At 41.6% G+C, this 16,742-nt stretch overlaps 1 protein-coding gene across 1 annotated transcript in view; it reads left to right on the top strand.

Moving 5' to 3' along the window:
• The window catches only part of ascc3 (activating signal cointegrator 1 complex subunit 3), a 283,422-nt gene that overhangs the window by 116,045 nt on the left and 150,635 nt on the right, over positions 1 to 16,742 (top strand). Inside the window, exon 11 of the mRNA XM_062991400.1 lies at positions 8,955 to 9,119. Coding sequence (XP_062847470.1) covers positions 8,955 to 9,119 — 165 coding nt within the window. The remainder of the gene's footprint in view (positions 1 to 8,954; positions 9,120 to 16,742) is intronic.

Here is a 16,742-nt window from a genome sequence, read left to right on the forward strand (position 1 = left end):
GTAATAGATGTGGCTAAAACACTTAAGACTGCACTTTATCACTAAATAGAAGAGTCATCCTCTGAGACGGGGTAATTATTCTTATTAACGAGTTCTCCGGTCTATATGGCTGCAGAAATGCAGATGTTCGCAGGGGAAGTTTAAGAGGAAGTGAGCTCAGAATTTCTACAAATGAGGCCTCGTGAAGAAATGAATGGCTGCCATCTGTGATGCTGAACAGTCATTGTACATCTGATAGCTTGATTGATACCCTGAACACTGAACACAGTGAACGGCTGCAGAACGGCCTGCGCTGAACACAGACATTCAGGAACAGAATCTAGAATTAGCATCTTATTAGTTATTATACTGCGTACAGTCAGGTAAAACAGCACCGTGATGACTAGATACGCTTACACAGTTCAGGTTAGAATCTCTTGATGCATGCTCAATAATCCAGGTACACAAATCCGCAAAGTAGATTCAGTTCATCTGGACAAAAGTTTGTTGTAGAGATACGTCCAAGTGACTTCTTCAGTCTGAGCTGGTGGTGAATAACCCCGACCTTATATGCAGACGATTTGCATAACGACCGATCACCGTCCACTGCATAACAATGGAACTGGTGATCAGGTCCATATGCAAATCACAATGACCATTAATTACAATGGCCATGTGTGCCTTTCACACATGATTGGGGTATAGCTCCTATTACGGTGTTGTAAGATGGTGAGAGATGTACTCTCAGGCCCCCCCCTTGGTCCAGGGATGGTCGTTCCCTCTTCACATAGATGGCCTCTTTGACTCCCAGTTCAAACCAGCGTTCCTCCTTGTCATGGATCTGCACATCGTCATCATTAAATGAATGGCCGCTGGCTTGCAGGTGTCCTGGCCAGAAGAGGTCGATCTTCTATTTTGGGCCATCCGTTTAGTTTCCCCGATGTACAGTTCCCGGCAATCCTCCCGGCATCTAACAGCATACACTACATTACTCTATTTGTGTTGAGGGACCCAGTCCGTAGGGTGAACTAATTTCTGGCATAACATGTTTTGGGATTTAAAAGCAACTGAAACGCGGTGTTTGTAGAATATCCATCTCAATTGTTCTGCTACTCCCGCCACATACGGAATCACCACTGGTTTGCGCTTAGACCGCGGTTGTCCTTCTCCTCCCTTCGATCCACTGGAGCTGTGTTTGGGCATTTTTCCAGCTTTTACGAATGCCCAGTTGGGATAACCACATTCACCCAGGGCCTTCTTGACATGAGATTTCTCTCTATCCTTGGCTGTAGTGTCTGTGGGGATGCTGTTCGCCTGGTGGTGCAGCGTCCTGATGACTCCTAGTTTGTGCTCCAATGGATGATGGGAGTCAAACCTTAAGTACTGCTCAGTGTACATCTCTCACTATCTTACAACGCCGTAATAGGAGCTATGCCCCAATCATGTGTGAAAGGCACACATGACCATTGTAATTAATGGTCATTGTGATTTGCATATGGACCTGATCACCGGTTTCATTGCTAGGCAATTGGTCGTTATGCAAATGGTCTGCATGTAAGGTTGGGGTTATTCATCACCAGCTCAGACTGAAGAAGTCACTTGGATGAGTGACGAAACGTTTCTCTACAACAAACTTGTGTCCAGATGAACTGAATCAATTTTGTTCAGTTCAGATTAGTCTTTGGTCTCTGTGTTTTCTTTTCTGGCTTCGAGCTTTTTGATTCTGGATCTTTATTTCCTCACAAAGTCAGTTAAGCTGTTGATGAAATGAATTTTTATTTTGCTTTACGTTGTCTTTATCAGCGTGTTGCTACCGGCAAAACAACCTCTGGGCTTTCTATTTGCCCACTCTGAAAGCTGATTGTGGTTACTATGGAAACAGTGGGCAGACTGGGCAAGCGTTTGGCAGCGATGTCAGGTGTGTGTGTATAAATGTGTGTCTGTGTGTGTGTGTGTACTCGCACATGTCTTCTTCAGCCCAGGGTAAATATTGGCCGCTTCGTGTGATGAGTGGCAGTCGTCTCGGTGTGGAGGCAGTTTTACTCAGGGACTGTTAATTAAGAGATAAACTCTGGTGTGTGTGTGTGTGTGTGTGTGTGTGTGTGTGTGTGTGTGTGTGTGTGTGTGTGTGTGTGTGGTTACATTCATGACAGGAACGGTAGTTACTGGTTACACAAGATTCATCAGGTCACACGAGGTTATATCAAACACAGTCATGGACAATTTAGTATCTCTAATTCACCTTACTTGCATGTCTTTGGACTGTGGGAGGGAACCAGAGCACCCGGAGGAAACCCACGCAGACACGGGGAGAACATGCAAACTCCACACAGAAAGGACGCGGACCGACCTACTTGGGGATAGAACCCAGGACCTTCTTGCTGTGAGACAACAGTGCTACCCACTGTACATTTAATACGAATAAATTTGAATACATTTCATGTTAATTGCAATAATTCAGTTTAAACTAATACATTACATATTCTAATCAAATGAGTGTGCAGGTGGTGCAGCGGATAAAGTATAAAGATAAAGGGTTTAAATCTCAGTGGTGTTATCGGCCGGTCGGGCGTCTGCATGGACATGATTGGCTTACATTTACATTTTCAGCATTTAGCAGATGCTTTTATCCAAAGCGACTTGCAGTAGTGTGACAGTATACAGTCTGAGCAATTAAGGGTTAAGGGCCTTGCTCAAGGGCCCAACAGTGGCAACCTGGCAGTGGTAGGGCTTGAACCAGCCACCTTTTGATTGATAATCCAGTACCTTAACCACATGGCTACAATTGCCCTAATGTCCAAAGTGGTACAGATTAAAATAACAGCATATTTATTTTAAATCATAGATTTAATGCATTTATTCACTGTCTGTTTAACCACTACTGTATCCTGGTCAGGGTCACGGGGGTCTGATTTACTGGGCAAAAGGTAGAAAACACTGCAAACAAGTTGCCAGTCCATTACAGGGCAGACACACACACACACACACACATTTACATTTTCGGCATTTAGCAGACACCTTCATCCAAAGCGACTTACATGAGGCCCAACATCGGCAACATGGCAGAGGTGGGGCTTGAACCAGCCACCTTTCGATTCTAGTCCAGTACCTTAACTACTGGAATTTTTAATTGTTTAGTCCCGGTTGTGATAAAGTCCATTGTAAGTTCTGGACATTTTTGGTGCAAACATGCAATGTTCCCATCCCATCTAGTAGGAGCAGCATTGTTGGCACTGCAGTCTCGACTTGTAGTCTTTAAACAGGTTTTCGTCAGAACCACCTCGGGGTAAAACAACAGAAGATGTTGTTACAATGTGAAATCATTAAGAGTAAAATGTCAGTTTTACAGAGAGTAGCTACAGACTCATTCACCCCTAATTAACTAAGTAGCAGCGTTGCGCTGATGAAGGCTGCTTCATTTCTTGATTCTTTCAAATCACCACATGGGTGGCTCGGTGGGTAGCGCTGTCGTCTCACAGCGAGAAGGTCCTGGGTTTGATTCCCAGGTGGAGCGGTCTGGGTCTTTTCTGTGTGGAGTTTGCATGTTCTCCCCATGTCTGCGTGTTTTCTCTGGGAGCTCCGGTTTCCTCTCACAGTCCAAAGACATGCAAGTGAGGTGAATTAGAGATACTAAATTGTCCATGACTGTGTTTGACTTTAAAGACTTGAACTGATGAATCTTGTGTAATCAGTAACTACAGTTTCTGTCATGAATGTAACCATGACGTGTAAAACATGACGTTAAAATTCTAAAAAATAAATCACCACAGTGTTTTTTAACACCAGCTGCACATGAGTCCACTCTACACATTACTAGTGAATTATTATTTTTCAACTTGTGGTTGCATTTGCTCAGTGTTGTGTTTTAGTTCTGTAAGCAAGGACTAAAATGAAAAACTACATGCAGTAAATGTATAACTAAGGCATATGCCATGAATAATGTCATTACTAGGTCTGTCATGTTAATCGCATTTCAGATAACAATTAAACGTCATACGCGTCACTGTAATTAGTAATGAAACTGTCTGGGTGGCGCGTTCTGCAGATGTTACTCTGGATGCCCTACAGCTGGCGACCTGATCTCCACTGTCTATAAAACACAAAAACAAACTGCTGTAATTTTGCTGGTTTTTCACCGCCTGTCAGAAATGTTCGTTGTTGTTGGCTTTGATGTGAAAGTGTCCACTGATAAAAGGCTCAGGGAGGATAGCCTCACATCATGCATAAAAACATTCTGCTTTCTAACTGCATGATACAAGTACAAGATGTGCAAGTACACAGGATGTGTTCCTATAAAGGTGTGCAGCAGTACGGCTCGTCATTATTAATCCTCCACACCTTCTCTCCAGTGGGCCAGGCCAGTACCCGTACCCTCGTCTTCCACAGCCATGCCATTGTAATGTGTGCAGCATGTTGTTTTCATTGTCTTGTTGAAAAATGCTGGACGTCCCTGGAAATAATGCCGTCTTAAGGCAGCACATGTTGCTTTAAAATCTCAGTGTACTTTACTGCGTTAATGCTGCCATCACAGAAGTGTAAATTACCTTTGCAAATGGTGCTAACACCCCATACCATGACAGAGCTTGTTTTTTTCCATTCTATTTATGCATTTTCTCTCATTTTCTCCCAATTTAGCATAGTCAATCTGTCTTCCACTGCTGGGGGATCCCTGATTGCAGTCGAGGCAGGTATACTGCTGCTCATGCCTTCTTCAACCCGCATGCAGCCCTTAGCAGAACCCTTTTTCACCTATGCACTCTATACAGGCGCCTCTATCTGCTAATCAAGACCCCACCCACATAGTCTGGTCATCCCCCCCAGCAGAACCTATTGCTGGTGTGCTAGCGGAATATCCCACTTAACTTCTTGGGGGCCTGGCTTTTTTTAACAGTAAAGTTTTAAGTGGCATTTGTGAATGTGACTCTCTATTGTAGTGCTTGACAAAGGTTAGCCAAAGTAATGCATTTGGAATGTGTTGCAGACCTGAAATGCGGGAATGGATGTCTATAGTGGGCAGTGGTAGCTTAATGGTTAAGATGCTGGATTAGTAATCATAATGTTGCCGGTTCAAGCCTCACCGCCACCACTGTTGGGCTACTGAGCAAGGTCCTTAACCCTTAATTGCTCAAACTGTATTCAGTCATGATTGTAAGTCGCTTTGGATAAAAGCATCTGCTAAATGCTGAAAATGCAAATGTACTGTATATTATTCATTATTTATTAGGAGTTTAACGTCATGTTTTACACACTTTGGTTACATTCATGACAGGACAGGTTACTGGTTACACAAGATTCATCAGTTGAAGTTTAATATCAAACACAGTCACAGACAATTTTGTATCTCTAATTCACCTCACTTGCACATCTTTGGACTGTGGGAGGAAACCGGAGCTCCTGGACGAAACCCAAACAGACACGGGGAGAACGTGCAAACTTCACACAGAAAGGACCGAGACCGCCCGACCTGGGAATTAAACCCAGGACCTTTTTGCTGTAAGCGACAGTGCCACCCACCGAGCCACTGTGCCACCCGATTGGATATATATTAACAAATGAAATGAAGTTGACCAGACAGAACGTGAAATATTTTGGGATTATACTGTTTGCAATAAAATAAATGTAGATTTTAGAAACACTGTTTTTTTATTTATTTTTTTATTTATTTTTAGTTATTTATTTTGGTGAGTGGCTTGATGCTGCATCATCACACAGCTGTAGGAACCAGGGTTTGATCCTTTTCTGTTCTTATGTGCATGTAAATATTCTCTGAGGCACAGTACCAGTGCAGTGCCACTGTAGTAATCAGAAGGTTGCTTGTTCAAGCCCCACTAGTCAAGTCAAGTCAGGTTTATTTATAAAGCACCTTCAAAGATCTTGTGTCAATAAAATCAGAATAATAACAAACAAATCAATGATATAAAATGCAGTTAAATGTAAATAAAACAGTTGGCACAGAAAAAGCCATGCTAAAACCCAAAAGCCTGTGAAAATAAATAGGTCTTCAAGTCGGATTTAAAACGTTCAATTGTAGGAGACGCCTTAATAAAAAGTGGCAAGCTGTTCCATAGTTTCGGGGCGGCCACAGAGAAAGCCTGGTCACCTTTGGTCACCTCACTACTGCCAAGTTGTCACCAATGGGCCCTTGAGCAAGGCTCTTAAATCTCAATTACTTGCAGTGTTTACTGTCATGATTTGGAATTGCTTTGGATAAATGCATCAGAGCTCAATAAATAAATAAATAAAAAGTAAGTTTTTATTCTTCCAGTTTGCTGTTGTTGGTACACATACAGACGTATTAGTTTGGAAACATGTGGGCTAAGAACGCTTCTTTTTTTTTCTTGGCTTTTTTTTTTGTACTGTAATTAAAGTGAGCACTTTGGCACCACTACCTGGGTGCCAGGGCTTCCATTTAGATTAGCACTGGAACGCACTTTCAGTTCCGGCGCCGGTCTCTAATGGCCAGGCAGATTGATTTAAATGCAAACTAGAGAGGATTTAATGAACTGCTTTTACTCAAAGTGTTTAATAGGGATTTCCACACTCTCCGACGTGTTGGCAAACTCGCCGACTTAATTATGCATTGTTGTACTTTTGGTCCTCAGATGTTGTTTAATTGCGTAGTGATAACTATATTAGATGAGTGGTGAATGCTCTGCTGTTCTAAGATGCATGACATTAGTGTGAAACCCTGGATATGGAAATTCATGTATGATTATTCTTTATTAAATTTCCTCAAATGTGCTTCATTTAGAAGTCATTTCTTTCTGCTGAGCCTGAGTAAAGCTGGACTGAAACATGGGCGAGTTTGTAATCTCCCACCTTCCAAACATGCAAAAAGTGGATTGACTACAAAAATTTTGAGGGAGTGAATGAGTGTGTTAGGGCTGGGCGGTATGGACACAAATTTGTATCATAGTATTTTTTAGATTTACGACATTTTCAGCATTTAGCAGACGCCGTTATCCAAAGCGACTTACAGTACTGTGACAGTATACACTGATCAGCCATAACATTAACACTCACTGTCCATTTTATCAGCTCCACTTACCATATAGAAGCACTTTGTAGTTCTACAATTACTGACTGTAGTCCATCTGTTTCTGCATACTTTTTTAGCCTGATTTTACCCGGTTTTTTAATGGTCAGGACCCCCACAGGACCACCACAGAGCAGGTATTATTTAGGTGGTGGATCATTCTCAGCACTGCAGTGACACTGACATGGTGGTGGTGTGTTAGTGTGTGTTGTGCTGGTATGAGTGGATAAGACAGCAATGCTGCTAAAGTTTTTAAACATCTCACTGTCACTGCTGGACTGAGAATAGTCCACCAACCAAAAATATATCCAGCCAACAGCGCCCCGTATGCAGCGTCCTATGACCACTGATGATTGTCTACAAGATGACCAACTAAAACAGCAGCAACAGATGAGCGATCGTCTCTGACTTTACATCTACAAGGTGGAACAACTAGGTAGGAGTGTCTAATAGTGTGGACAGTGAATGCACACGGTATTTAAAAACTCCAGCAGTGCTGCTGTGTCTGATCCACTCATACCAGCACAACACACACTAACACACCACCACCATGTCAGTGTCACTGCAGTGCTGAGAATGATCCACCACCTAAATAATACCTGCTCTGTGGTGGTTCTGTGGGGTCCTTACCATTAAAAAACAGGGTGAAAGCAGGTTAAAACAGTATGTAGAGACACAGATGGGCTACAGTCAGATTGTAGAACTACAAAGTGCTTCTTTATGGTAAGTGGAGCTGATTAAATGGACAGTGAGTGTAGAAACCAGGAGGTGGTTTTAATGTCATGGCTGGTCAGTGTATATGGTATAAATGTGCATGTAACAGTTGCAGAATGTAAACAGTTTTTACTGTGCAAACTGCAACGTAATGAGAATTTGAATGCTAACATTAACATTTAATAATTCAATATTATACAATTAATTTTGATCTCCCTTTAACAAATAAAACACCGTTTTTAAACTCACAGTCACCATTGATTAAACACAGCGCAATACTGAGGTATGACTTTATTGTACAGTACAACATGACCACAGATCTGTTGTAGAAAAATGGGCAGCTATACATCCCCGCTTCCAGCATGTTCAGGGTATAACATTAAAACGGCAATTTGACTATTAAAATGTATTTTTCATCCGGTTAATAGACATACCTTGAATCCAGTGTTTTAATTACTTCTAACCTTATTTCTCGAATGTCTATAGAGGAATCGTGTCCTTGCGCAGGTGGATTGTTACTGTAGTAGTGAAGTCGCTCCATCGTTTGCTTTTTTGTAACAGACGTGGCTCGACAAACCTTACAGTATATAGTGTTTTAGCCTGTGTCATATTTTTAAACCAAAGAACTTCTAAGCTGCAGACTCAGCACATCTCTGCTCTCTATCTCTTCATCCTCCATCAGGGTTTTCCTTTTTTTTTTTTTTTTTTTTTCACCGTAGCGACAAAGCCTCTCATCTGTTAACACTGTTATGCTACCTGGCTAACTAGTGAGCCTTATCTGATCTGCACAGCGCTCCACAACACTTCTAGCATCAAACAATATTAACAATTATATAAATATATTTTATATATTTATTTAAAGCCTACAGCTGATGTATAAAATATTCTACGGTATGGCGGTATATGAAAAATTCATATTGACAAATAATTGAAGCCGGTATAGTGTGTGTGTGTTACATTGCAAGGGTTTGCTTTCTTGTCAGGGTGCATTCTTGCCCCGCATCGAACGCTTCCGGGTGACACCACCAGATGCACCACAATAAGTAATGAACCGAAAATAAATCTACGTGGTGATTAGTTGTAGAAATCCTCAATACTATTTTTTCTGTAAACTGTTCATTAACCATAATGTTAATGTTTTCTGAAGACAGCAGCATGTTTTCATGTCTCAGGTGAGACCCTCATCATCAATATTATTTTTTGTTTTTCCTCTTCCGTGATGCAGATGTTGGTGACGACTCCGGAGAAGTGGGACGTAGTGACGAGGAAAAGCGTTGGCGACGTGGCTTTGTCGCAAATCGTTCGCTTGCTCATCTTAGACGAGGTCCATCTGCTACATGAGGACAGAGGTCCTGTCTTGGAGAGCCTGGTAGCCAGGACTCTGCGACAGGTGAGCGTCTCTTTATTATTATTATTTTTTAAATTTATATTATATTTCCAGATTTGCAGTATGTGCTGGGCTGGCTTAATAGATATAAATTTATATATTATATGTTTATATAAATTAATATAAATTTCTAACATATTTATAATAATATATCACTTGGGTATAAATCATAAACCAGACCGTAATTCATAAACCAGTTTCTTTTATTTCAGTACAAGTCATTTTGAAATGCGCTTGGGAATATTGAGTTATATCTCAGTTATGTGCAATAGATGATTATAAGTATGACAAGCCGTATGACATGATCAGGTGCTCAAAACCCCTTTTGCGCAGTTTGGTAGGCCTTTGATGTCCGATGCATGTGGAGGTAATGTGACGTGACTGAAGTTTGAGCTTCCTTTCTTCCGCATCATTTTTCATGAATCTTAGACAGTTTAAACTTCCCCCATCAGATGCCAAACAACTAACATCTGCCTACATGAAAAATTGGTGGCAAATAGAATGGAACACAAAGCGAAAATAAACTTGTCCTGACATTGTCCCCCAAGTAAAAACACAGCCAGAGAAACCTATTGATCAGGTTTTTACCAGATGCCGCATTGGACACACACGGTTAACACACACCTAGATAGATAGATAGATAGATAGATAGATAGATAGACAGACAGACAGACAGACAGACAGACAGACAGACAGATAAACAGACAGATGGATAGACAGATAGATAGACAGACAGACAGACAGACAGACAGACAGACGGACAGATAGATAGATAGACAGATAGATAGACAGACATAGACAGACACAGACAGACACAGACAGACAGGCAACAGACACAGATAGATTAGATAGATTAGATAGACAGAGAGATAGATAGATAGACATACAGACAGATAGACGGATAGACAGACAGATAAATAGATGTACAGACGACAGACAGACAGATAGATAGATAAATGTACAGACAGACAGACAGACAGACAGACAGATAGATAAATAGATGTACAGACAGAGATAAATAGATGTACAGACAGACAGAGACAGACAGACAGACAGATAGATAGATGTACAGACAGACAGACAGACAGATAGATAGATAGATGTACAGACAGACAGACAGACAGACAGACAGACAGACAGATAGATAGATAGATAGATAGATAGATAGATAGATAGATAGATGTACAGACAGACAGACAGACAGATACTTTGTTTATCCCGAGGGAAATTATTGGCCTCCAGTAGTTTAACAAGCAAAGAAAATAAACTAATACAAATAAAGTAAGTAAGGTGTCAAGACACGGATGAGTATTTTAATTACCATGAAGCATCGCACCATCGCTGGATGTTCTAGGTTTACATTCAACTATTAAGGTAGCTGTTCTGTGTATTGTAGCTTTAATTTATTCTGTCATCTAATTTATGAGTGTCATTTTATGACTGCTGTGAAATGTGGCTCTTTTCTTTAAAAATTCATGAAATCTGTGAGTAACGTGTGTAAAGGAAGACTGCATGGCTCGGTGCTTGGTATTATACACTTGAAGCAAGGGGACTGAATGAAACACCTGAATAAAGTGATTAAAATGTGTGTCCCAATACTTTTGATCATATAGTGTATGTGTAAATAAGTCTGTGTGTGCGTGTACACACGTCTGATCAGAATTGAGTGACAGAAGCCCGCTGATGATGATTGGCAGGCCTCCTTACAGGAATCAGTCTGGCCGTTTGGGATATTAGTGTGATTATGCAAATCCTGACAGGCAGAGCGATGTGAGCCTGCTTTCCTGCCTGTTCCAGATCCGTGTTCCGTTCCGCCCAGCTGCAGTCAGGTGTCAATCTCAAGATGGAAATTAATAAATGAGCTAAAGATGTGCATTGTTGAAGGAGAAAACAAACTCCACAGCAAAACAGCGTTTTGTACCTGTCAGTGTAGACTGGGGGCGCTCGGGTGATGCAATGGGACAAGGTACACAAGCCCACTACTACTGGGGATCCAGGGTTTAAATGTCAGTGTTGATATCAGGCGTCTGCATGGAAATGATTGGCTAATGTCCGAAGGGGGGGGCAGGGTAAGGGTCAGTCTAGCTATTATGAGGTGTACTTGTCAGTGCGCTCCTAGTGCTGATCCCAAGTCCGAATAGAAACACGCCCACTATGCTGAATGCCAGGAAGGTAGAGGAGGTTTAGTGCAACCCCGCTCTGTATGTGGTCTTCCACTGTGGCTGAGTTGCTGTGGTTTCTAAACACTTCCACTTTCAATAATATCGCTCACTATTGGGGAACTCCCACCACCACCATTATCAATGGAGAAAAAAATCTTTATAGCAGAATGATGTCTCACCCCTATTCCTACATACATTGAAGTTGCCATGGTGGTTTCTGGTGGCTCAACACTATTCTGATTCAAATATTTGTTACTGTACATTCTTATAACATGTATACGACGTAGTCGGTTCCTACACTGTGGTGTACGTTATGTACAGCCAGAAGCACCAGTTTGAGAACATTGCAAGTTTCATATCTTCCACTCTGTGTGCATGCAGAATCAAATCTAGACTCAAGTCTGAATTATTAAGTTCACGCCTACTAGGCCAGACTTGTGCCCGTGGACGTAGAGAAAAGAGGAGCTCATCAATAAAAGAAAGACGTGAAGGGAAGCTGCTGTAGCCAGAGAAGAGCTTTTTAATCTTGAAGCAGAGAAACAAAAACAAGGCTGATGTATATGGCGTGTAGAATCTTTGATCATCTAGATGATTTCCTGTGCTGGAATTCATTTAAACCAGTGCTGCTCCTCAATTGTATTATAAATCTTTAACCTGTTGTGCTGGCAGTAAAGTGCGGCGCTGTGTTCGGCTCTGAGAGGTCGTTTTGAGTTCTCCCAACATCCCTAACTATCCCTAAGGAAATCAGAGTAATTACTTACATTGTACCACCAAATGTATGTAGACGATCCTCCAAATAATTGAGTTTAATAGCTAGCTTTGTATTCAGTCAGAATTATAAGTCAGTTTGGGGATAAAAGTGTCTCTGAAATACTGTTAAATTAAAATATTTATATACTATCGGCTATATTACATTAGCTTGGCTAATTATCTCAATTAAAAACTTAAGAACATTAGCACCGATTATATATATAAATATATACACACACACACTATATTGCCAAAAGTATTCACTCGTCTGCCTTCACACACATATGAACTTGAGTGACTCCCATTCTTAATCCATAGGGTTTAATATGATGTCGGCCCACCCTTTGCAGCTATAACAGCTTCAGCTCTTCTGGGAAGGCTTTCCACAAGGTTTAGGAGTGTGTTTATGGGAATTTTTGACCATTCTTCCAGAAGCGCATTTGTGAGGTCAGACACTGATGTTGGATGAGTAGGCCTGGCTCGCAGTCTCCGCTCTAATTCATCCCAAAGATGTTCTATCGGGTTGAGGTCAGGACTCTGTGCAGGCTAGTCAAGTTCTTCCACACCAAACTCACTCATCAATGTCTTTATGGACCTTGCTTTGTGCACTGGTGAGCAGTCATGTTGGAACAGGAAGGGGCCATCCCCAAAAGTTGGGAGCATTAAATTGTCCAAAATCTCTTGGTATGCTGAATAATTAAGAGTTCCTTTAACTGGAACTAAGGGGCCGAGCCCAACTCCTGAAAAACACCCCCACACCATAATCCCCCCTCCACTAAACTTTACACTCGGCACAATGCAGTCAGACAAGTACCGTTCTCCTGGCAACCGCCAAACCCAGACTCGTCCATCGGATTGCCAGACAGAGAAGCATGATTCGTCACTCCAGAGAACATGTCTCCACTGCTCTAGAGTCCAGTGGCGGCATGCTTTACACCACTGCATCCAACGCTTTGCATTGCGCTTGGTGATCTAATGCTTGGATGCAGCTGCTCAGCCATGGAAACCCATTCCATGAAGCTCTCCACGCTCTCTGTTCTTGAGCTAATCTGAAGGACACATGAAGTTTGGAGGTCTGTAGCGATTGACTCTGCAAAAAGTTGGCGACCTCTGCGCACTATGCGCCCCAGCATCCGCTGACCCCGCTTTGTCATTTTACATGGCTACCACGTCGTGGCTGAGTTCCTGTTGTTCCCAGTCACTTCCACTTTGTTATAATAGCACTGACAGTTGACTGGAGTATTTAGTAGTGAGGAAATTTCACGACTGGACTTCACTGAGCTTTTGAGAGTGACTCATTCTTACACAAATGTTTGTAGACACTGCAAAAAATGCATCAGAAGGTGACAGTTTAGAAAAGTGATGTCGTTTGTTTATGAAATTCTTAATAAATAGAGTTAAAACAGTGCGGAAACATGTGAATTGGGTAACTGGATATGATATGATTCTATAATATAGAATTTAAATTATAAACAAATTAATAAACAAATGAATGTTTTTAAATAAAAAATTAGTGGATTTTTTTCTGCCACAGGGTCAGCTGGCAGATCTGCTGGTGTAAAAAGTCTTAAGCCTAAACCTCTTCTTTAGTACACTGTAGTACTGACACTCCACATGATGAGCATTTCAGAGATGTAATTACTGTATCACCTCTATAATGCTGACGAGAGGTGATAACACAGCAATTAATTACATCCTCAGAACTTTGTGTTGACCAAGGTATTGTGTGTGTGTGTTGTTACAACACAAAATGGCTGCGTATGGTTTAAGATCTCTCACAATCACCACATCTCCTCTTCTGCTTCTAAATGACCTCTAATGTTATTTTAGTAGCGAACGTTGTTTGCAGTACCAGAATTAAAATCATTTGCTGTGTACACGAGTGCTTATTAGAGGATTAGATTAGTGTTGTTAAGCGATGAGCTTGTTTTATTTCTCACTTTGCCCTTTTCGAGTCCTCAAAGCGAAGCAGAGATCACAAATTCTCTCCTCGGATGATGATTGCGTCCTTTCAGACATAAAAGCGCTTTCAGCGGCGTTGTTTATGAAGACGAGCCAAACACGTTTTATAGAGGACACCCTGTAAAAGTGTCCTTCATTCCGTGCCAAGGTGAAATACAGCAAATGGATCTGAAATGGTCGTTTGTGTTGCCTAGTCATATTTTCAGAATGAAAACAAGATCGGAGAGACAGGTATATTGTATAATGGAAGCCTATTTGAGTGCTAGCAGCTAGCCAATGGTCATTTACGTCAGACCTGAGGTGCATATGAAATAATACGAAACATAAAAGTGGCGTACTTAAAATAAACCCTGAATGATGCTTGGATATCAGAAGCTTGATGCATTTCTGTCTGCAGCCGTTTTACATAATGGCTCCGTCCTAAAATGACTCATTCAGAGCTATTAATATTAAACAATCTGTCATGCATCTTTTTCTCAGGTTGATAGATGCACTTGTTTTAAAAACAACTGATAGAGGTTAGCATTCACCTCCAGTCATGTTCCTCCTACTAGTTTATAGTCTATGATCCAGTAACTAAGCACAAGTATTGGCTAAATTGAGTAGATTTAGCTGACTGATTATCTCTTCATCACAGCACCTGTTAGTAGGTGGGATATATTAGGCAGCAAGTGAACATTTTATCCTCAGAGTTGATGTTAAAAGCAGGAAAAATGGGTGAGCGTGAGGATTTGAGTGAGTTTGACAAGGGCCAAATTTTGATGGCTAGACACAAGCCACTGTAGCTCAAATTGCTCAGAAGTTAATGCTGGTTCTGATAGAAAGGTGTCAGAATACACAGTGCATTTCAGTTTGTTGCATATGGGGCCCATGCTGACCCCTGTCCACCACTGAAAGTGCCAACAATGGGCACGTGAGCATCGGAACTGGACCACAGAGCAATGGAAGAAGGTGGCCTGGTCTGATAAATCACAATTTCTTTTACGTTAGTGGATGACAGGGTGCGTGTGCGTTACCTACCTGGGGTACACATGGCACCCTGATGTCTGTGGCCTCTTTCAGAAGGATAATGCGCCCTGCCACAAAGCAAAAATGGTTCAGGAACGGTTTGAGGACCATGGAGGAGCATCCATGGAGGTCCCACCTCGCAACTTACAGGAGTTAAAGGATCTGCTGCTAACATTTTGGTGACAGATACCACAGCACACCTTCAGGGGTCTAGTGGAGTCCATGCCTCGATGGGTCAGGCCTGTTTTGACAGCAAAAATGTTGGCACACTTAACAACAGCATTAAAATGCAGCATAGGTGCGCTTATCTGTTTAATCGTATTTACATCATATTCAAAGCATCATCATTAATAAATATTCTCTCAATTATTGACTGTTTGCTATATTTACTCCTGCATTATTGCAACTATCTTCCACGCTCACCGCTTGGTCAGCAGCACTTGAGAGAGAGTTTTAGTCTTTGTACCCTGGAGCAGTGGCTTGCTTTGAGATTTCCAGATTAATCAGACAGCTACTGTGCTATATTAAAAGCCTCAGCAATCTTTCTTGTCAGGAACACAACAGGAGGGGCAGAGATCTCCGTTCCTATCTCAGTCTCTGTCTCTCTGCTGTCCACATTATACTGGAGTTCCTTTTGTGTCTTTTTCATATTAGTGCTCATTCAGAGTGCAGATTGCTGTCTACTGGTGGACTGCACTGTGTGTATGTGAGCCAGCTATGTTAGAGACGTTTGTTTGGTGGAATTTCTATTAATGTGGGTTAAATTGTTCTTCTGCTTCGTTGTGTTTATGGTCAACAAAAACAAATCGGATCACCCACCGAATAATGAAGAATCCCCTTTGGCAGCCAGTTCTGATTAACGAGCCAATCGTTTTTTGTGTAGGCACCCAGCCTGTCGGTAGCAGAATTGAGATTCGAACTCACAAGTTTGAGATGCCAGCTCTGGTGTGCTAGTGTGTTTTACCGCTGCGCCACCTGAATGCCCAAGGAATCAGATTTGTGTTTGTGCTATTTACGTTAATACTGGGGTGGTTGAATTGTCTGTAAATAGTCAGAATTAAAAGTGATGGATTTTATGATGGGTATGATGTAGAACAGTATGATTAATGTAAACGTACTGAGCAAAAATAGTTCAGCAATCAGAATGTAGATTTTACACAAAGTCGATATCCAACAATTTAGTACAAGTGCTAAATAAGCATAATTTTTATTTCAGTTAAACTCTACACCCTCACAGTCACACAACTAATCCCTGTGTTTACAAATATAGAAACAAATCCCCGACTTCAGCCATGAAAATAGCCATAGCAGCTGACATGGAGTTAAGAATCAAACAAACAAACATCACCACTTTATCATGGTCATGGTGCAGTGCAGTTACACAACCATGACCTCTGACAGGATGCCAGTCCATCGCAGCGCCTCAGTCACAGACACCCAACCGGCTGATTACATTGCTTGTAATTCGAACCTTGAATACCAGCAGTAGTGGACTAGTGTAATGCACCGCTGCGCTACCCAAGTGCCACCAAACTAAACATATTAATCATGAATAATAAAGATGCAATCTGTATATTAAAGCTCTATATTGACACCATTGGGGCGCCTTCACATGAGAAGCGGCAAAACCGTGAGCCTCTGCTCTAACTGCTGCTCGGCTTGAGCTGTGTGGTAAAACGTCATCAAAGTGCGAATATGAGACGAATCTGCATTTGTGTGAAATAACCATCAAATCCACTCTGAA

The sequence above is a fragment of the Trichomycterus rosablanca genome, chromosome 3 (assembly GCF_030014385.1).
Source record: "Trichomycterus rosablanca isolate fTriRos1 chromosome 3, fTriRos1.hap1, whole genome shotgun sequence".
Taxonomy (NCBI): Eukaryota; Metazoa; Chordata; class Actinopteri; order Siluriformes; family Trichomycteridae; genus Trichomycterus; species Trichomycterus rosablanca.